Below are 22,793 nucleotides of genomic sequence, written 5' to 3' on the forward strand. Positions count from 1 at the left end.
ACTACAGACATCAAATACTTATTTATCAACCCTTTCTTGTAACTATAATAAAGACATTATTGCATAACTCCATCAATCATAGGTAAACCTTTTTTATTTTGAATGAGAATTTGGTAGTGGAAGGTACATGTAAAGTTCAGAATTCATTCTGATAATGATGGCTGCTATGTCTAATTTCCATTAACAGTCATAAAACTATTCTAGAAAAGCATCCAGTGCCCTGTATTAGGATTTAAAACATAAACATAAAGTCCAGTGGTAGCATCAATGGCATCTCCTACTCAAAGCTGTCTTTGTCAAATCATAGTGAATACCATCTTGAACAGGAGAATTGGTTAAGAGATGATAAGTATTTCCAAATCCTTAAAGCCTTATATTACATACCAAATATTAGCCTCTTCAGAATTTTCCTATTACTTAGGTAACCATATCATTTATTTTCCAAATTGGGACTTTTTGGATGAAAGTTGCTTTATTAATAATTATCCTGTGAACAAGTGTGAATTAGCATCATCTGGAACAAATGGGGATGTAGAGTTTAGAGGACAGAAAGATATCCCATTCAATAGGGCAAAGAAGTATAAAGGGCCCTGTTCTTGACAGGGAGTAGAAGCAAGAAGTCCTCATTCACCTCTCAAGCTAAAAGTCCAAGTAGTTGGAAGCAAAGGGCACACAAAGTCAGATAGTTTGGAGATACTCAATGTATAGAGTGAAATTACTTCTAACTTCTCAAAGATTTAGCCCCTTAAAAAGTCCATATTCTTCCCTGTGCTGGAAAACATATAACCTTCCAGGTATTATTCGAGAAGCAACTGAAAATTGTAGGTCTACATAGAAGGGTCTTAAGTGGTTTCCAAATTGCCCATGGCTTGAAATTGTAGCATAAAGAAGTCAAAAGTCTCCATGTGCTTTACAAGGGTATGCAGAAATGTTAACATTTGATGTGTTGGACTAGAAAAGAGGACCAGGGTCAGGAAAATGAGGCCATAGATGGTAAGGACCTCACAAACAGATGCTGTGGCAGGGGCCAGGGATTTAGCAAGGTGTGATAGATTTGCACCTAAAAGAACTACCCAAGACCACATATCTCAGCACCAGGAATGACCAAAGCAGTCATATTACATTGGAAATGAAGACCCAGAGGATAATATATGGACTTCAGACCATATGGATACATAAGTGTCCCTTGTACCAGAAACTATCTGGGGAAGTATGAAGAGAGGAGGTTGCATTTGAAGAAATAAAATTAAGACTAATAGTAATTTTTTTAGATAAAGAGTTAACATAACATTCAAACACATTGTGTTAAACTCAAAGAGACAAATTTTAGTCCAGGAAAGATCTGGAGGGCCTTTAATAGACAGGTTATATTTTCTTTTGCTTTCAGCAGGGATAGAGATTCAAGGACTAAATAAAAGCAATAAAATAATAAAGATACAGCTCTTCATACATCTGAATAGTAATGTGTAAAAGTCAACCATGCCTCATAGAGAGTGCTTTTAATGTTTTAAATGTTTTCATTTTGGATACATATAAAACATAAGGCAAATAATTTTATCTCTGCCTAATAGGTTAGAAAACAGACACATATGTAAAATGCCCTGAATGATTACGTAACTACCATACAGCATAGCTGGGACTCACAAATGAGGAACAACCTAAAGCCCAAAGATTATAGGTATCCTAAAATGATCTCAATATGGACTTTGACCCACCTCTGGAATCCCCCTGCATGTTGGAGGCGATGGAGCAACCAATGGCTTTAATAGGAAGTCAATAGTACAAAGAACACAGCAGATCAGTGGCAGATCCAGTGCTGGACAGGGTGCAGAAGTAGAATTAAACATTCTAGAGTTAGAGTAGGCACTTGCCAGCATGGATGCCTGGAAGGCGCCGGTATCCTCAAGGAGTGAAACATCAGTCTGATTGGTCTGTCAGAGATGCCGAAGTAAGCAGGCTCACTTGGGAATGTTTTGACAGATCATTTATGGATTCCCCTAGGGTAGGATTATGGGAGGAAAGCATGGGACCAGGAGACTAAGGAGAGCTAAAATGGTTGCAAAAGTCTAAGCTGGGCCTATGGCAGAAATAAGAAGGAGCAAGTCTCAATCTAGCTCCCCGTACCACAGAATGTAGAGTTGTGCTTCTTTGAGAGAGTTTATGGGGACAGGTTATCTAACTTGACAAGAAACAAGAAGATGAAATTCTGAATAATTGACATACAATACCATAAAAATGTAAATTATTATTAAGCTCATTTTATACAATAATACAATATAATTCAAACATTCAAGGATACAAAATTACAGTTTAAGAATAATAAATGTTCTGCATATTTTTTCTTTAATTTCTTTTATTTCATTGATACATATTAATAAAGTGTATGTCCATCCAAAGAGTACAATCAATTGTATTCTGTGTAATTATGTTTGTGCATTTATCACCCCAATCACTCGCAGAGCACTTAGATTATTCCAATAAAAGTAATAAACAAAAAACAAACAAAAAACCTCATCACCTCTCAATCTCTCTATGCCTCACCTGCCATATACGGATTTACATGAGGTTTATACATGTTTTACATGAGGTTTTATTATCTTATATGGTCCCACGATACAGTTTTTAGCTTTCCTTCTAGTAATATACATGACCTTAGACTTTCCCTTTAAACCTCTGTCATACCTATACAATAGCACTGCTAGTTACAAACGCCATGGAATGCTTTAACCATTCTATTGATTTCCAAAGATTTACAAACAGCCTTTTAAATAATTCTGTACAGACTAATCCTCAGCTTTCCATTCTCTACCCTCCTACTTTCTGGTGGCCTACATTCTAATTATTAACTCCATGAGTTTACACAGTTTATTCCGTTCATAAGTCCCTTTATTTTTAAAGAAGCTTTAGATTACATAAATGTTACATAGAAAGTATAGGGAATTCCCATATACCCCACCGTTCGCGCACACATACTTCCTCCCATTAACAACATCTTTGATTAATGTGGTACATTCTGTAACAACCGATGAACACATATTGCAGCATTGCCACTAACCATGGTCTATAGTTTACATTATGTTTCACATTTGCACTGTACAACTTTATACCTTTTGATAAAATGTATAATGGCATGTATCCATCATTTTAATATCATGAACAAAAATATGGATTGCTTCATGAATTTGCATGTCATCCTTGCTCAGGGGCCATGCTAACCTTCTCTGTATTGTTCCAATTTTTAGTACATGTGCTGCCGAAGTAAGCATTGTTCTGCATCTTAGTAGTTAAAAATTTCACTTAAGAACAGACAAAACCTTGTTTAAAGTATGTCTTAATAAAATTATCCAAGGAAGAGTATTACTATCATGCAAGCTTCTGTAGCCTCTGAAAGTTTAGTCAAAACTGAAATCTAAGCCTCTCCATATGCAGTCTTTTATGCTTTTTAAAAAAGAGAAAGGAGTGCAGGGTGCAGAAAAGAACAACAAAAAAATTCAGATAGACATAGCATTTTAGATGCCATTAAATATTGTCAATAACCACAAAAATATATGCCTAATTATCAAATGTTGTTACAACAGAGTTTAGTCTTATTACAGAATAAGGTTATACCAAAATTTATACCCAAAATTATTCTAAATAATGTCCTAAAATTTTCCCATTCAAATGGTAAAGAAAACTTTTACCAAAAGGAAAGTCTCAGATTTATGCTACTCTCTTTAGCTGTAAATGAATTATTGATAGAAATAAGAATTTTATCAAAAGCCCCCAAGGAACACATCTCACAAATTCACAGACCCTACACGTGTGTGTATATATATATGTCACTATAAGTGAAAATGTCATCCAGAGATAATAAAATAATTCTAAAAACTAAAAAAAAAAGAAAATCTCCAGAAAACAATAAAAGAATACCCAGCATTGTTACATTTTTACATTTTCTAATAAATATTTTTAATGTAGCACATAAATATTTTGGTTTTTTTCCTTAAATTCTATGTCAACACTCAACACTGCCCTAGGCCTATGCAAAAACCCTGCAAGAGGAATGGAAAGAGGTTTTATCCATTAGCAAAAAGAAAGAGAATAACATCAGTAAAAAGGCTTTTTGGGGAGAAAACTGCAGGGAGTTTTTGTTCTTTATCTCATATAAGTTTCACCAACAATCCTAAAAAAGGTATTTCGTGGCTACATTTTATGTGAGAAATCTTAAGTGTTTCAGTAACTTGTCTAAAAGCAAAGGTTTATAGATGTAAAAGCAATATTTAAACCCAGTTTGTCTGACCACAATACCTGAGTTTTTATACTATTATTTAATATTCTCCTATAAATTTGTTTTAATTAAATAATCCTTCATTTAGTAATACTTAGAGATATAAAATAGATAAAATCCTTTTCCTAATGTTTTCAAATGAATCTGTTTTACAAAAATAGTTTTTTTTAATTTCTCTTGGGAAAAAAACAATATTACTACTTATATTATAAAAAATATGGTTAAAAATCATTTTGAGATAGCTTTGACTGTTTCTTTACCTGCCCAAGTGCTCTGTCTCTTTCCAAGGAGGTCAGCATTTTCTCCTTCAGTAAAGTGTGGTGTTTCTCATGTAACACTCTTAAAGTTGGCTCATAAGATGCATAATGTAACTTCAACCTATGATAAATAAAAGGAGAATCACATCTTAAAAGACAATTCAGTTGGGAAGCAGATGTAGCCCAGTCTATTGGGCTCCCGTCTACCATATGGGATGCCCTGGGTTTGTGTCCCAGGGCCCCCTTGTGAGGGCAAGCTGGCCCGCATCCACAGAGAGCTGACAGCCTGCAGCCCGTGGAGAGCTGACAGCCTTTGCCTGCCGAGAGCTGGCACAGCAAGATAATGCAACAAAGGAAAACAAGCAGACACAGAAGAACATGTGGCAAATGGACACAAAGAGCAAACAGTGAGCAAGTGGCAAGCGGGGTGGCGGTGGGGAATAAATAATATAAACTTTTTAAATAATTAATTAAAAAAGAAAAAGACAATTGAGTTAAATCAGTGAATTTCTTCTACCATCTAAACTTTTTTCTATGCACTGGAATAAAAAATAACCATACAAAGATCAACACAATAGACAAGTGAACTAGTTCTCTATTTCTCACTAGCACTTTTGCTGTATTCAAGTATGTACTCAGAAGATTGCTGCTGTTCATTGAAATTTTTTTAAATGCAGTTCCTTTAATCAATTCAGAAACAATTTCAAATGACAAGGGTTACAAACCACAGATGTTTAAATAGAAAAGTTTCATTCACATCAAAATAAACTGTAGGATGGTCTTGAAAACAAGTTTTATTAACCTCATTAAAAAATTAACTAAAAATATTTTAATATTTAAACTGAAGTAATTGAGCAAGTGTATAATAAGCAATTTTTTAAAATCCATTTTATTTGAAAATGCCTTCAAAATATTTTCTTTTACTTTCTTTAAAGTATAAATTACATAAAAACTACACAGATCTTATGGTGTAACAGTTCAAAGAGTTTTGAGAAATATGCACAACCATAAAATCTACATTGTTATCAAAACAGAGAATATTTCCAACATCCCAGAAGATCCTGGAACTTCATGTATTTGGAATCATATAATCTATTTTCTTGTCAAGCTCGCTTCTTTCACTCAGCATAATGTTTCTTAGATTCTTAAATGTTGTTGAACATATTGGCACTTAATTTCTTTATCTTGTGAGTAGGTGCCCCTTGAATGAATATTCTACAATGTGTTATCCAATATTCTACTGATGAACATCTGAGTTGTTTTCAGTTTGGGGCTATTATGAATAATGTTGCTATGAACATTTTCGTACAAGTCATTTTTTGGTCCTATATCTTCATTTCTCTTAGGTAAATACCTAGGAGTTGAAATACCCAGTTGTAATTTATACTTCCAATAGCAATATATGAGTGTCCTGGTTACTCTACCTCTTTGCCAACACTTGCTGATAATCACTCTAAGCAAGACTGACAATTTTATTATCTTTACAAATAAAAAATGCTTGATTTTATTGATTTTTCTTATGTTTGTTCATTTGTTATTTTATTGATTTCTGCTTTTGTTTTTATTTCATTTCTTTTACTTTCTTTGCATTTAATTGCTTTTTGTAGCTTCTTAGTGAAAGATAAGATTATTGGTTTTAAGTTTTCTTCTTTTCTAATATAAATCATCTAATAAATATCACTATCAGTACTGCTTTGGCTACATTCTACAAATTTTATATGCTGCATTTTCAATCATTCAGTTCAAAATATTTTTTAACTTCCCTCTTTGACCCATGGGTTATTTAGAAGTATTTTACTCAATTTCCAAATATTTGAATATTATCCAGATATTTTACTGATTTCTAATTTAATTTGGTTTTGGTGAAAAACATACTTGTATAACCTCAATTTTTTGAAATTTATAGAGACTTGTTTTATGGCACAGAATATGATCTATTTTGGTAAAGTGCATTTGAAAATCCAAAAATCATGAAATGTCAATTAGGCTTAACTAGTTGTTAGTGTTTCTCAAGTCTTCTGTTGACTTGAAGAATTTCTATCCTCTTTTCCTAACAATTACTAAAAATTGAGTGTTAAAATTCTCCATTTAAGGAGAGGATATGGCTCAAGCAGTTGAGTGCCCACCTCCCACATGGAAGGTCCAGAGTTCGGTTCCCGGTGCCTCCTAAAGAAGATAAACAAACAATGAGCAGACGATGAGAAGACATCGAGCAAAACCAATGAGCAGACAGGGAGCAAAAACAATGAGCAAGACAATAAGCAAAAACAAACGAGTGGGAGCAAATGTGACTCAAGCAGTTGAGCACTTAACTCCCACATGAGAGGTCCTGGGTTTGGTTCCTGGTGCCTCCTAAAGAAAAAACAAACAGACAAGGAGCATACAAAAAGCAAAAAACAACAAGCAGACAATGAGCAAAAACAACGAATAAAAACAAGCAAACAGACAAGGGAGCCATGTCGGGGGGGAAAAATTCTCAATTTATAACTGTGGAAATACCTATTTTTCCTTTCAGTTTTATCATACTTCATGTACTTTGAAGCTTTTATATTATGGTCATGCATATTTAATATTATGTCTTCCTAATAAATTGGCCATTTTATCAATATGAAATGCCCCTTCTTTTTCTCTGATAATACTTCTTATCCTGAAGTCTAATTTGTCAGATATTAATATAGATATCCCAACTTTCTTAAGATTTGCATGATATGTCATACACCATCTGCTTTAGTTTACTAGGCTGTTGAGGAACATACTATGAAATGGATCAGGTTAAACAATGGGAATTTATTTGCTTGCAGTTCTGGGGCCAAATCAAGGTGGCATCAAAGTGATTCTTTCCTTTCAAAAGACAGAATCCTGTGGTTGGCTGCCAGTAATCCTTGATTCATCTATCACATGGCAAAGCACATGATGGCATCTCATGGTCTCTCTTTTCTCTTCTGGGTTCCATCAGTGTCTATTCTCTTGCTCCCTATAGCTTTTTTTCCATCTGAGTTCATTCTGCTTATAAAGCACTCCAGAAATAGGATTAAAACCCATTATGATTGGACTGGGCCACACCTTAATTGAAGCAACCTCATCAAAATGTCCTGCTTACATTGGATTCACACCCACAGGATTGGACTAGATTTAAGAGTGTGTTTTTCTGGAGTACTTACAGCTTCAAACCATCATACCATCTTTTTAATTTTAAACTATTTGTGATTTTAAAGTTAAAATATATCTTTTATAAATTGCTTATATGTGGTGTTTTTTTAAAATCCAGTCTGATAATATTAATTCTTTAATTGAAATATTTAGCCTATTTATATTTAATGTAATTTTTATTTGAATGTTATGCAACTTGAGAATGCACCTCTCAAATATCTAAACAGAACACAGAATTCAATGATGGGCCTAGGTACTATGTGCTGAATTTGAGCCAAAGCCATGCTTTCAATGACTGCTCTCAACCAATAACTGAGCATGATGGAAATACTAAGATAGGCCCATTCATAGGAGACAGAGGACTCCTCTGACATACAACTTTGGCTCAAGGACTCCCCAGTGCCCTTGCAAAAGTTTCCTTAGAGCTGCAATGCATTTTTAAAAAGATATCCCAAACTTCCTTCTTTCCCTTTATCTTTTACTCAAGAGAAAAAAACCTCCATTATGATCTGAAGTCTCTCTCTACCTCTTCTAGCTCTCTTTCTATTTTGTCCCATAGACATTTCCCTTAATTTCCTGACTGTGACATCCTGTCCTTCTGTCTGCTGCTCAGAGGATGTGGAATAACACAAGAGATATGGGAGCTGCCCAAGAAAACAGCCGTAAAGATAAGGATTTGGATCTGGCTCCCCTACTGCTCATTGGGCAATAAATACCATCCTGATTAGTAGGTGGAACACAAGTTTCTGGCAAAAGGTATGGTTATATTATCAAAGTTGTGACCTGCAAAAATGTTCGGGAGAAGGGGAACACTGTGACAAATGCAACGATACAGACTTGTGAAAAATATGGGGAGAAGGATGCCCAAAAGAGTGGAGTTATCTGGTTATTGCTACCTTTTCTTTATACCTATATAAAAAGATAAAAGAGAAATCTAGTTGAAATAGAATATATCAAACACAAACATACTTTCAGTGTCAGGGTATGTACAAAGTATTTCCCATCTTTGGGTACTATACCAAGTACTTTATATACATCAATACAAAATGTATTATCACATATATATTTTTACATATGAGAAACACATAACAACAATCAGCATCAAAAGGTTAGTGGTGGAGCCAAACCAAAGTTTACTTGACTCCAAAATCCAGTCCCTTTCTTTTACATTGCACTGTTTCCTAGTGAATGTTTACATTAGAGGGGAAACAAATTTTACCGTGTTTTCCTGAATTTTTCTGAACAAAAAAATTAAGACCAAATATGAGACCAAAAAAATGATTGAAGTCAAATATTAAACAGTATATAATCTAAGACCTTTTTCTGTAAGTTAATGTAAACTCTCTTTTAAAGAGGTGATTTATGCCTATGGAGGTTTAATTTAAGAAAAATCATAAAACTTTAGTTCTGTGTATAGTATTGTGATGTTTGATACTTATATTAATTCTGAAATTCCATGAGTCAGCCTACTGGTGACTGGGAAATCATAATAGCCAAATGTTATCTCAACAAAAGACAGTAATTCGCCTTACCATCCCTAAACTGCACTGCCCAATATGGCAGCCACTAGCCAAATATGGCCATTTAAATTTAAATGAAATAAAATGGAATAAAATTAGAAATTCGGTTCTTCAGTAGCACTAACCACACTGCAAGTACTCAGTAGCATATGTGGCTAGTAGCTATTGTACTGGACAGTCCAAATATCAAACATTTCTATCATCACAGAAAGTTCTATTGGACAGTGCTTAGCTAGATAAAGCAAGTGAAATTTTTAGTTAAGAAAATCTTGTTTTCTTGTTTGTTGATTTGATTGGTTGGTTGGGTTTTGGGGCGGGGGGAGGAGGAGGAATAGGGAGGCAACAAATTGGAGTAATATCTTCAGAAAAATTTCTAAAAGCCTTAGCATAAATTCAAGGACATTTGTGATATGTCCCATTTGTCAAACCTCATCCACACTTTTCTCTCTATGCTTGCAATTTAGTGAACATGACAGGCTCCTTCATGACTTGGTGTCTTTGCACAGAATACATCATCTGACTAGAGTACTATGCTGACCTCTCTCCCTCATTCTGCTACCTGTTATTTATATTTTAGAATCTGGTTCCTCTGGAAGTACATCCCTGAATTCTCTCATACCCCAAGTTGGATGAGATGACTGCTCCCTCTTGGCTGACAGAGCAATATTCCAATAGTCTCTGAGTCCCTTGATGGAAAGGACATAGACTGATTCATCTTTATATTTTAAACATCTTATAATGTCACACACTTAATACACACTCAGTAAATGTTGAATGAGTAAATTTGTCTGAAACCTCTCATGGTCAACTAAATAATACTTCAATATTGCAACAAATATTATCAGCTTACCTTTTGAGGTCATTAATTAATTTGTTCCTTTCCTGGAGTACTTGCTTATGGCGCATTCGATGAAAATCACGTTCTTTCTGAGTTTTCAATAGATCTGCTCTAGCCTTGCTGAAAATAATAATAAAAATTTTAAAATTGCTAATTCTCTATGAAAAATTATTTAGTCATCAGTTCAAATTCAGCATTGGATAACTGAAAAACAAAGATTCCACTGTAATTCTCATTAAACATGTATTTTGGGGTTGAAAAGGCCAAAACCTATAGTTTCAAGAATAGTATTCATCCACATATCTTTAAGTAAATGAAAACTAAAGATAAGGATGAAAATTAAAGGTATGTTGAAAGAATAATTTATAACCCATCTACTTCTAAATTTGTTTGGCTTACAAAACTGAATTACATATAAAACAGCATAATTAAAGAATAAGACTTTATGAAATTTCACTCTGCGCTTCCATAGTATAAGGCTAAATGGAAATACAGTTCTGATAATTGGGGGGTGGAGCATATAAGTTCTGAACAACCAAGATTTTATTTTGGCAATGCATACGATAAATATATGTAACCTGCAGATCATTTTATTAGAAATAAATGATAATCTGCTAAGGAAGTCCTTCAATATCAATATTGTAACACAGAAACATTCTTTAACTGGATATATCTTGTACATACACTTGGCATGAAACATGCAAGAGAATTCATTCTAAACCCAGGCTGTGTATGAAAAATTAATGTGAACATTTCATTTACCTCCATAATATATTAGTTTCAATATAATAATGTAAAACACAACTTAAAATGAAAAAATACTCTTGACAGTTTTGGTTACTGTCTTAGTTACTTGTTACTTCAGTGAAATTCACATTCTGAAAAATGAACTGAATCAGAGTTCTGACATCTTACATTATGATTAGAATGCAAGAAATCACTTCTCTGTGTCACAATATTTCAAAATTCAGATTCATATAAAATAATGCACTGAAATGCACTTCTGCTTTAGGAGTTATGGCAGAGACATCAATGAGGAGTGTCGAATGGGATGCTGTAAAAAAAAAGTGGGATGAGGTTATATTTTCAGGTTCCTGATAGAGCCTATGTTGATGAAATTTTTTGCTGTAAAATTAAGTAACATGACATATCGTGAATTAAAAGTAGCTCTGACATTGCAACTACATATACAGGCCATTATATATCCTGCTGTAACTAAAGAACTGAATGGGAGAGAGTGTAGACTACAATGTAAACTATAATCCATGCTTAGTGGAAATGCTTCAAATGGGTTTATCTATTCCAATGAATGTACCACGCTAATGAAAGAAGTTGTTAATGTGGGGAAGGGTGGGAGGTGTGAGGAGTGGGGCATATGGGAATCCCTTACATTTTTTTTGTTTAACAATTTGTGTAATCTAAGTATCTTTTTTAAAAATAAACAATATATTTTAAAAATACATATAACCATTAAAAAAAAAAAAAAGTAGCTCTTGATACGAAGACGCCAAAACAACAAATGTGAGTTACCAAGCCCCTAACAGTGGGAAAGGCTCCCCTCCCCCACCTCCAAGCTTCCAAGCTGGGGTAAAACCCTGGCTCACTGCAGCTGACTTAGAGAACAGACATCTTCCTCCCTGTCAGCTGTTTCAAGGGAAAAGGGAGGGGGAGCCCAGCAGATTTTCTTCAGTGAATTTGGTCAACAGAGCTTACTTTGAATCTCAGCTCTGGAGATTCAACACAGGAGCACAGGAGAGCCTAGAATGAAACACCTTCATGGAAAAGCTCACTGATAGGCACCATCTGCTGGCTGGTCTGGAAATTGCATGAACAAAAACTGTTCCTAGTTCTCTCCATAGCCTGATCTCTAGGAGAAAATCTGCTCCCCATTAGTGAGTCCACCATCCAATTTTGATAACTTAAACCAGGCAATTTTAAAGACATAGAATAAACCAAAAATCAAAGAGGAGTTAAGGGGAAAAAAAGAAAAAATAGGAATGAGAGAGAAATTGGCCATGAGAGAAAATCACCAAATCAGATGACTAGACAGCAGCAAAAATTTATAAGCCATATTAGGTAACAGGAAGACATGGCCCACCCAAAGGAACTAATCAAATATTTTGAAGACATACAGGATTTAAGACAATCACACAACTCTCCTTTTTAAAGAAAATATGACTAAAGAAAGGATATTAAGAAGAGAGTAGGAGAGCATAAAGAACAATTTGAAAACCTGCGAAGAAAGGTAACAGACCTTATGTGAATGAAAGACATGATGGATGAGATTTAAAAAAGAGGCAAATAAGAACAGATTTGAATTGCTTGAAGACATAATTAGTGATTTCAAAGACAGAACTTCTGAATTGGAAAAGACAAGAGGACAGAAAGAGAAGAAAATGTAAAAAATGGAACAGCATCTCAGGGAATTGTGAGACAATGCAAAACATATAAACATTCCTGTTCTCAGTGTCCCAACAAAGACAAGAGAATGGAAAAAGGTAAAAAGAACATTTGAGAAAATGATGACTGAAGACTTCCCAATTCTTATGAAAAACATCAATATCAACATCCAAGAAGGACAATGTACCCCAAACAGAATAAATCTGAATAGACCTACCCCAAGACACCTACTATTCAGAATGACAAATATCAGAGATAAAGTGAGGATTCTGAAAGCAGCAAGAGAAAAGCAAAGCATCACATATAAGGGAAACTCAGTAAAATTGAGTGCTGACCTCTCATCAGAAACCACAGAGGTGAGAAGAAAGTGGTATGATGTATTAGAGGTCCTGAAAGAGAAAAACTGCCAGCCATAATTTTGTATCTGGAAAAACTGTCCTTCAAAAATGAAGGTGAGTTCAAAGTCTTCACCAACAAACAAAAACTGATAGAATATGTAACCAAAAGACAAGAATTACAATACTACAGGGAGTTCTGCAGCCTGAAAGGAGATTTGGAAAAGAGTATAGAAATGAAGATTATTAGAAAGGGTAAACTAAAGGAAAAGAAGATAGACAATAGAATGATATAACAAGAGACAACTGAAGGACAAAATGGATGAAGTAATGCCTTTAAAGTAATAACACTGAATATTAATGGATTAAACTCCCCAATCAAAAGTCATAGACCGGAAACGTGATATAGCTCAAGTGACTGAACTGCCACCTACCACATGGGAGGTCCCGGGTTTGGTTTCTGGTGCCTCCTGGAGAAGATAAGCAAGACAGCAAGCTGGCAAGATGTGCAGGTGTGGCAAGCTGATGCAACAAGATGACCCAACAAGGAAACAAAGAGGAAAGACAATGAGAGATACAACAAAGCAGGGAGTTGAGGTGTCTCAAGCTATTAACTGCCTCTCTTCCACATGGGAGGTACCAGGTTTGGTTTCCGGTGCCTCCTAAAGAGAAGATGAACAGACACAGAGAGCAAAGAATGAATGGACACAAAAAGCAGACAGCAAATGCAAATAACAAGTATATGGGAAATAAACAAAATAAATCTTTAAAAAAACTCATAGATTGATATAATGGATAAAAAATAGGAGCCATCTATACGTTGTCTACAAGAGACCCACCTCAAATGTAAGGATACAACTAGGTTAAAAGTGAAAGATTGGAAAGGATATTCCATGTAAATAGTAACCAAAAAATATCTGGATTAGCAATATTAATATAGTACAAAAATAGATTTCAAATGCAAAATTATTATAATGGATGAGCAAGGTCATCATATATTAATAAAAGGGGCAACTCACCAAGAAGAAATAGCTATACTGAATATTTATGTACCTAACCTGTGTACCCCAAGATACATTAGGCACACAATGGCAAAACTGGAGAAACAAATGCCTCTACAATAATAATTGGAGATTTTAATACACCACTCTGAGTACATGTAGACAGAGGACTAATAAAGAAACAGAGAACTTAAATAATATGATAAACAAACAGACATTATAGAGCACTGCACCACAAAAGAGCAGGATATACTTTATTTTCAAGTGCTCATGGATCCTTCTCTAAGATAGACCACATGTTGGGTCATAAGACAAGTCTCAATAAATTTTAAAAAGATTGAAATTATTAAAAAACACTTTCTTTGATCATAAAAGAATGAAGCTGGAAATGAATAAATATCATTAAGATGTCAATTCTACCCAAATTGATTTACAGACTCAATGCAATCCCAATAAAAATCCCAACAGCCTTTTTTTGCAGAAGTGGAAAAAACAATTATCAAATTTCTTTGGAAGTAAGGTGCCCTGAATAGCCAAAATGATCTAAAAAAAGAACAAAGTTAGAGGACACTCACTTCCAGACTTTAAAGCATGTTACTTAGCTACAATGATTAAAAAAACAGCATGGGACAGGCATAAAGAAAGGCATTTTTTTTTAAGAAGGCATAATTACAAGTTTATTGGAAAATTTCTACATGTGTATCATACCCCATGTCATGTGATTTTCTTTTACAATGGGGTGTTATGTATTCAGAGTGTTTATGTGTCTGTGAGTACATCTGAAAGGGGCAGTTCAGCATTGACAATGATGTTACTGGAACTCCACAAACATGTTGAGTTTTATATATAGCTATTGTTTTGTTTTGTTTTGTTTTGGACATCAAAATAAAATTTAATTAAACTACCAAAGTTTTAGATTCAGGTGAAACTTTTTTTACTATAACACTATACATATTTATTGTTCCCTTGTACTTAGACCAAATTACATTTTACATAACTGCATTTAAACATATTTCTGTTGATAGTAACCAAAACACATTTGAAAAGTCACTAACATTTGATACAGCAGTATTTTAGAAATGGAAATAAAATAAATCTAAATTACACATAAAGAAATTAGCACCTAAAATTTTAAGTACATTAATTTCTAAAATGATTCAAAATAATATTAATACCTTATATCAGGTAATATTTTATACCGTTTGAATATATTTCCACTTGAATTATGCTATTTAATTTTTATTATCTTTTTTTTAAAGATACACAGAACACACAAAATATTACATTAAAAAATATAGAAGGTTCCCATATACCCCGCTTCCCACACCCCCTATTCCTCCACATCAACAACTTCTTTCATTAGTGTGTACATTCTTAGCATTTTATGAGTACATTTTGGAGCACCGCTACATGGCATGGACTATAGTTTATGCTGTAGTTTACACTCTCTCCCAATCCATTCAGTGGGTTATGGCAGGATATATAATGTCCTGCATCTATCCCTGCAATATCATTCAGGACAACTCCAAGTCCCGAAAATGCCCCCATATTACACCTCTTTTTCCCTCTCCCTGCCTGCAGCAACTCCTGTGGCCACTGTCTCCATATCAATGATACAAATTCTTCCATTGCTAGAGTCATAATAATTCTATAGTACAATACCAGTAAGTCCACTCTAATCCCTATTTTATTCCCTCATCCTGGGATGGTGATGCCCACTCCATCTCTAAATTGAAAGGGGGTTAGATCCCACATGACTGATGGATGCAATTTTCCTGCTTGCAGTTGTAAACTCTCTTGGTTCCTACATGTGGTGGTTGTCCATCCTCACCTCCTTGTTAGCTGACTTGGGTAAGTCCAATGAGTTGGAGAGTAGGTGTTGCAACTCTCCTGAGGGTCAGGGCCCAGCAGGCACATGGACAGTCCAGAGGTTCAAGTCTCCTGAACATACATTAATCCCAGGGCCAACCACAGTTTCAGTAAAAGTGACAGAAGAGGCATGTGTAAAGAAGTCACATCTGAGTCCAACTCCAGCACACTCAGGAATACAAATTCCAAAGTAGGGCCCACTGGCAAAGCACTGAACTCCACAGCCATATGCAATGACTGTAGGACCTGGATGTCTCTGTAACCCTCAGTATCACCACTACCTGGGGTTGTATCCACTTTGGCTCTCTATAAGATCCTGCTGAGAGGTGCATAAGCAAGACCCCTTTGATGACCTCCTGACACATTATGAGGTCTCTTAACCATATAAACTCATTTGTCTTTACCATTTCCCCCTTTTACTCAAGTCTTTTTCTAGTTGTATCACCAGCTTGCGCTTGGTAGTAATCCCTTGGCACCAGGGAGGGTCATCCCCGGGAGTCATGTCCCACACTGGGGAAAAGGTAATGCATTTATTTATATTCTGAGTTTGACTTAGAGAGTGGCCACATTTAAGCAACATGGAGGCTCTCAGGAGGTAAATCTTAGGCACCCTGCAGCTCTAGGTCTAACTGAAATTTCAAGCCCACAGGCTCATAAGCATAGTCATCAGTCTCAAGGGCCCATCATTGGAACATCCTTCTTCACTGATCTTGGCCCTTGCACCTGGGGGATTGTTGCTTTTCCACTGGGGAATGCAACAGAGCTCCCCAGGATGGGAACTCAGCACTCCCTCAGTTATCATATGTAACTCTACCCACTATGTCAATACCCAAAGAACATACGGATATATTGACCAATGGAACTGAATCAAGAACTCAGAAATAGACCCTCACATCTACATTCAAGTGATTTTTGACAAGACAGGCAAGCTTCCCCAACTGGACCAGAGCAGTCTATTCCAGAAATGGTGCTGGGAGAACTGGAGATATGTATCGAAAAGAAAGAAAGAAGACCCCTATCTCATACCTTATACAAAAATTAACTCAAAATGGATCAAGGACCTAAATATAAAAATGACAACCATAAAACTTATAGAAGAAAATGTAGGAAAAAATCTTCAAGATTTTATGGTAGGCAGTAGTTTATTAAACCTTACAACCAAAGCACTAACACAAAAGGAAAAACAGATATATGGCACCTCCTCAAAATTAAACACCTTTGCACCTCAAGGGACTTTGTCAAAAGGGAGAAAAGGCACTCAACTCAATGGGAGAATATATTTGGCAATCACATACATGGTAAGAATTTAATATCTGTATTAGTCAGCCAAAGGAGTGCTGATGCAAAATACCAGAAATATGTTGGCCTTTATAAAGGGTATTTATTTGGGGTAGAAGCTTATAGATATCAAGCCATAACGCATAAATGATTTCCCTCACCAAAATGTTGCCATGTATTGGAGCAAGATGGTTCTGACATCTGCCAAGAGTTCAGGTTTCCTGGGCTCCTCTCTTCCTAGGGCTTGTTTCTCCCTGGGCTCAGCTTTCCTACTCTCTCCACAAGGCCTTCCATAGACTATCAGGCTCTGTCTTTCTCCCCAGGGCTCAATTCTCTCTGGGTTCAGCTTTTCTTTTCCTCTGTGTGCTTACTTCCCAGGCTCCAGCTCAAAACTCCAACCTCCCTTCTCTGCAGTGTGGTTTCTCTGAGAATCCCCACCCGCCAAGGGGTTGAGGATACAACATCTTACGAGGCCCAATCAAAGCCTTAATCATTATTTAATTGTACCCAGCTACAGACTAGTTTACAAACATAATCCAATATCTATTTTTGGAATTCATAAACAATAACAAAAACTGCTAAGCTCCACCCTCTGAGTTCCAATAAGACACTACAATATTCAAAAAACCTAAATCACTAACACTGCTGAGTACAAAAGCATATCATGAGTCAGTTTAAAGAAATACAGTCTGTCTTGGAGCAAAGTCCATCTAGCTTTAGACCTCTGAAACTTATAAAACAATTTATTTGCTTCCAATACACAGATGGACAAAGGTTAAACATTTTCATTACTATAAGGAGAATTTGGGAGGGAAACATGAGTAATGGCCCCTCTCCAGTGAAGTAAACCTGCAGTGCAAATTCCATTCAATATCACATCTGAGAGTCATTCTTAAGATGATTGTTTCTTTCCCTGGATTCATGGGGTCCCACCCTTTCCACAGGCTTGTCCAATGGCCATTTTCTTGTTTCCACCCTCTTCAAACATCTGGGTGGTGACCAAGCTCTAGATCTCACCCTCCAATAGCACTGGGGTGATTACCACACTTTACCCAATCTTTGGGTTAGTAGAGTCTAAACCCCTCTAGTACAGTGAAGACAACATCCTCCCAAGCCTTTGGCATATGGGCCCTCTCAGAGCAATGAGTTGACCACCTGGCCTTCCCTATTGCATGGGGGACAGATCCACCCCTCTTAGACCCATGGGGTGATGACCTTAACCTCCCTAATCCCTGGGGAATATGCTCCACCCTCTCTGTACCTTAGTGTGGCAAAACTCTCCCTGAACATCAGGTGGGAACATCCACCCTCTTCAACTGCTGGGGCAAACTCACCCTCTCTGTACACATGGGTGAGGTTCCTCTCTTCATCCAAGGTGATGTCTTAATTCCAGATCTCAGCTTCCATGATTTCCATCTTAAAGCAGTTTCTCCTTCAATCACTCCTTTCCATGTCCCTTTTAGTCCAAACTGACTGGTTTTGTTCATCCAGCTCCCTCAAAAAGCTTGTTGGTTTAGCATGTAAGAAGCAGGGGTCCAAGCCATCAGACAGTAAGACTTTCCACAAATCTTTCCAATATAACTGCATCTTCAATTCTGATTTACAAGTTCCAAGTTTAGTTAAGTCCTCAAATGGGGCACTATCATCTGGGAGTTTGATTTCCGGAGGCTTGGAATTTCGAGAGTGAGTTTCTGTTTTCTTTGTGCCCAGCAGTTCAGTCCTCAGCTTATCTCTCTCATCTAGCATTTTTCTATAAGCTGCAAGGAGAAGCCAAGCCACATTCTCTGAGTTCACTTTGCAAAGTTCTTCAGCTAAATGCCCAGGCGCACCATTTTCAAATTCCGCCTTCCATAAAACACTAAAAGTTAATCTTGCTAAGTTCTCTGCAATTTTAAAACACGGATCACCTTTCCTCCAGTTTCCAATAATAGTTTCTTCAGTTACTTCTAAGGCCTCATAAAAAGGGAATGGACTTATGCATCCTTATGATCACATAAGAGACACTATAAAACCTCTTACTATTGACAGATATCTCCTGCTCATTCTGTTTTCCCTAAAGAACCCTGACTAATACACCTACCCTTTTTGCATTCTATAACCAGTCTAACCAAAATTTTTAGGGCACCATGCATCAATGCCTTAACACATGCTTTCTTGGTAGTCTCTTGAAATTATCTTCTCTAACTTTTAAATAAATAATTCTTATTAATTACTCAGCTACAATACTTGCCTCAAAAGTCTCTTTAGAGCTCATCTTACTATCAACAGTCTCTTCAAAGCACTGTAGGTCTTTTCTACCAAGCATCTCACAATTCCTCCAAAAAATACCCTTTACCTGTTTATAAAACTGTTCCAGCATTTTGGTAATTGCAAAAGCACAACCCCTCCTTCTGGCACCAAATTGTACTAGTCAGGGTTCTCTAGGGGAAGAGAATCAACAGGAGATATGTCAACAGTATGCAATTTTAAAAGTCTCTCACGAGACTGTGAGGATGCCTAACCATCACAATATCCATGATATACAAAGAGATCATACAACTCAACAATAAAAAGACAAAGTATTCAATTAAAAAATGGGCAAAAGATTACAATACGAAAAACTACAGTGAGATATCATTTCACACTTACCAGACTGGCTGCTATTAAAAAATCAGAAAACTGTAAATGTTGGAGAGGATGTGGCAATAAGATTTATTCACTGTTGGTGGGAATGTCAAATGGTACAGCCACTGTGGAGGAACTGTTTGACAGTTCCTAAGGAAGTTGAATATAAACTCGCCATTTATCCTGGCAATACTATTACTAGGTATATACCCAGAAGAACTGAGAGCAGAGACATGAACAGACTCTGCACAATGACATTCATAGCAGAATTATTCACAATTGCCAAAAGTTGGAAACAAGCCAGCATAGCAGTTTGGTATTATTTATGAATTCCAAAAATAGATAATGGATTATGTTTGTAAACTACTCTGCTCCTCTGGGCATATTACATTGTATTGGATTCAGAGGTTTCACTTTTACTTGATTACATTATGATAAAGGATTTGATTGGGCTACATCGGTAGGGCGTGGAGTCCCCACCTACCAACATGGCAGAAGACAGAGTGGGGAGTTTTCCATGCTGGAGCCTTGGGAAGTAAATACACAGAGCAGCAGATATGTGAGGAAAGAGAGAAGGTTCTATTAGACACAGCAGATGCCCCAGGAAGAGAGACAAGCCATTTGCCTAATAATTTACAGCTAGCCTTATGCAGAAAGCAGAGCAGCTGAGCCCAGAGAGAAATGAGCCCCAGGAGACAGACTAGATTGATCCCAGCCTACAGCTGATATTGGAAGAAGCTGGAATACTGGAAGAGCCTTAATGGAAGAGACATAGGTAGCTATCATGCTCGCAACACGTGGAAACAGACTAGTAGGGGAAGTAACTTAAGCTTTATGGCCTGGTAACTGCAAGCGTCTACCCCCAAATAAATAACCTTTATAAAGGCCAATTGATTTCTGGTATTTTGCATCAACACCCCTTTGGCTGACTAATACACCAGGTGTCCATCAATTGATGAATGCATAAACAAATTGTGGTGTATACACATGATGGAATATTATATAGCAGGAAGAAAAAATGAAGTCGTGCAGCATATGACAATATGGATGAACCTGGAGGACGTTATATTGAGTGAAGCAAGCCAGACACAAAAGGAAAAATACTGTATGATTGCACTATGATGAACTAAATATATTGTGTAAATTCATGGAGTTAATTAGAATATAGATCACCAGGAAATAGAAGGAGGGTAGAGAATGGCAAGTTGAGGGTTAATCTATGTAGAATTGCTAAAAAAAAGGTTGTTTGTAAATCTTGAAATGAATAGAAATGGTTAAAACATTTCACAGTGTTTGTAACTAGCAGTGCTTTTATATGGGTATGACAGAGATTGAAAGGAAAAGTCCAAGGTCATGTATATTACTAGAAGGAAAACTAAAAACTGGAACATGGGTCAATTTTGTTAAATAGTAATTTAAGAAAAGAATATTCATGATAGTAAGTATAGGATAAATAATAGAAATACACTAAACTATATAAAGTACAGTAATTATAAAGATAAAGGAGAAACAAGCTTAAAATATAAATCCTTTATAAACAGTTCAAGTTTAAATGTAATAAGTGCTGTGATCACTGTCATGATGCATTTTTGTGTGTTTTTAAAAGGCATTTGTAGCCTTTTAAAAATTCATATATATAATACTGATTTTGAAATAGTAATAATAATTCTATAAAATTTCTTGAGCAGACTCACAAATGTACAGCATTGCATTAATTCACTTTTTTAAAATATACTTTTAAAGGTCTATTTGTGCTTATCCCAAAAGAAAGCATAGGAATTGATTGAGGTATTAGGCCTTAAAGTTTTTCTGACCATTAAATTGGTTTTCAGGCACTTGCTTTCTGTTTGCACAAATGAAGCCTACTCAGTAAAACAATTTCAGTCCATTTCATGGTGATGCTTCCCGTATTATGACCTTCCTGATGCCTACTAAAAGGAAAATAAAAGTTGTCCTAAAGAATATAGCTTCAAATATCCATTTTAAACTATACAGTATTTTCTTTTTAGATTAGTACACCAACTTTTTGTTTATTAAAAAAACACATGTATTTTAAGTGAATGTCTGTGTATTGTATATATAAAAATAAATAATTATGTCAACAGAATAACTTTAACAAAGTATTTTGGAGTAACCATTTAGTAATGAATTTATTGGGTCTTTTTTTTTTTTTTATCATGGTTTGGCAAAAGGAAGCATATAAACATATCCTTGATTACTTCCACCAAAGTAGATCATCTTTGCTATAAATTTTTCTCATGTGCAAATCTGAGTCAAAGTAATTTCTGGTAACAGTATTTATATAATGACCAATTATTTCAATATATTCAATTGGTTATTTATGAATTAATATAACCCAGTAAACATAATATTGGAATAATTTTTGTATGGCCAAATGAAATTGTCATTCAACCAGATTAGGGGTAAACTTTCATTATGCTCTTAACAGAAAGAAAAAGAGAGAGAGAGAGAGAGGTAAACCCATGACCAGAGAAAATACCTTCTTAATTTAACAAGTAATTTACCTAAACACTAAAGCATGAAATTTTATGGGTCTCATTATTATCTTTATTTCCACAGTGTTTCTATTTGAAAGTCATTAAATTAAATGGATCTTCAGAAGAGCTGGACACTCTTTGACCTTTTATAGAATTGAACTTTTAAAGTGAATTCAGAGCCCCTTAGTAAAGCAACTAATTTTCCCTTGATATTAATTGGCATTTAATTTTAGTTTTCTTTATGTCTGTATATCCAACAAAAGGTAAAATAAATATTTCATTATTTTTCAAATGGAGTATCTTCTAGTTAGAAATTCTGGTCAGTATTATTTTCCAGCCAAATCTTCAGGATTTTCAATAAACTTTTTCTGGTATACATTATATTTTCTTAATATAAAAGCACAGCAAAGAAGAGTGTTCTAAATGGGGCAAGACTTAGTTTGACAGAAAATTTTTAAATTCCCTTCTCTGATAAAAAAAAATATTGCCTACTCTAAAAGAATGCTATGAAAGGGGAGAAACTCATTAAATCTCTACTCTAAAAAAATTATCAAAAGTTAAATGGCCAAAATGTTAATAGCACATAATCACTTAACCACCTATAACCACCTACTATGTGCCAGGCATAGCAATAGGCTCGGGGGATATAATGAACACAAGACACAATCCCTGTTATATGCATCCTACAATGTTGCCATGAAACACAGACATTAAATAATTAAATGTGAAGGGAATATATTTCAAATTTCTTCATAATTATATGTACAGTATTA

At 35.4% G+C, this 22,793-nt stretch overlaps 1 protein-coding gene and 1 non-coding gene across 3 annotated transcripts in view; both read right to left on the bottom strand.

The window, feature by feature from the left end:
- Positions 1 to 22,793, bottom strand: part of SPAG16 (sperm associated antigen 16) — a 1,223,101-nt gene that overhangs the window by 1,142,553 nt on the left and 57,755 nt on the right. For both annotated transcript variants that reach the window (XM_071216139.1, XM_004483160.3), the window contains 2 exons: positions 10,048 to 10,155; positions 4,531 to 4,648 (listed from right to left, as the gene is read on the bottom strand). In XM_071216139.1, the coding sequence (XP_071072240.1) occupies positions 4,531 to 4,648; positions 10,048 to 10,155 (226 nt within the window). The remainder of the gene's footprint in view (positions 1 to 4,530; positions 4,649 to 10,047; positions 10,156 to 22,793) is intronic.
- LOC111761836 (U6 spliceosomal RNA) lies at positions 3,159 to 3,266 on the bottom strand. The gene has a single exon (XR_002795081.1). It is a non-coding gene; the product is annotated as a U6 spliceosomal RNA (small nuclear RNA).

The sequence above is a fragment of the Dasypus novemcinctus genome, chromosome 7, assembly GCF_030445035.2.
Source record: "Dasypus novemcinctus isolate mDasNov1 chromosome 7, mDasNov1.1.hap2, whole genome shotgun sequence".
Classification (NCBI taxonomy): Eukaryota; Metazoa; Chordata; class Mammalia; order Cingulata; family Dasypodidae; genus Dasypus; species Dasypus novemcinctus.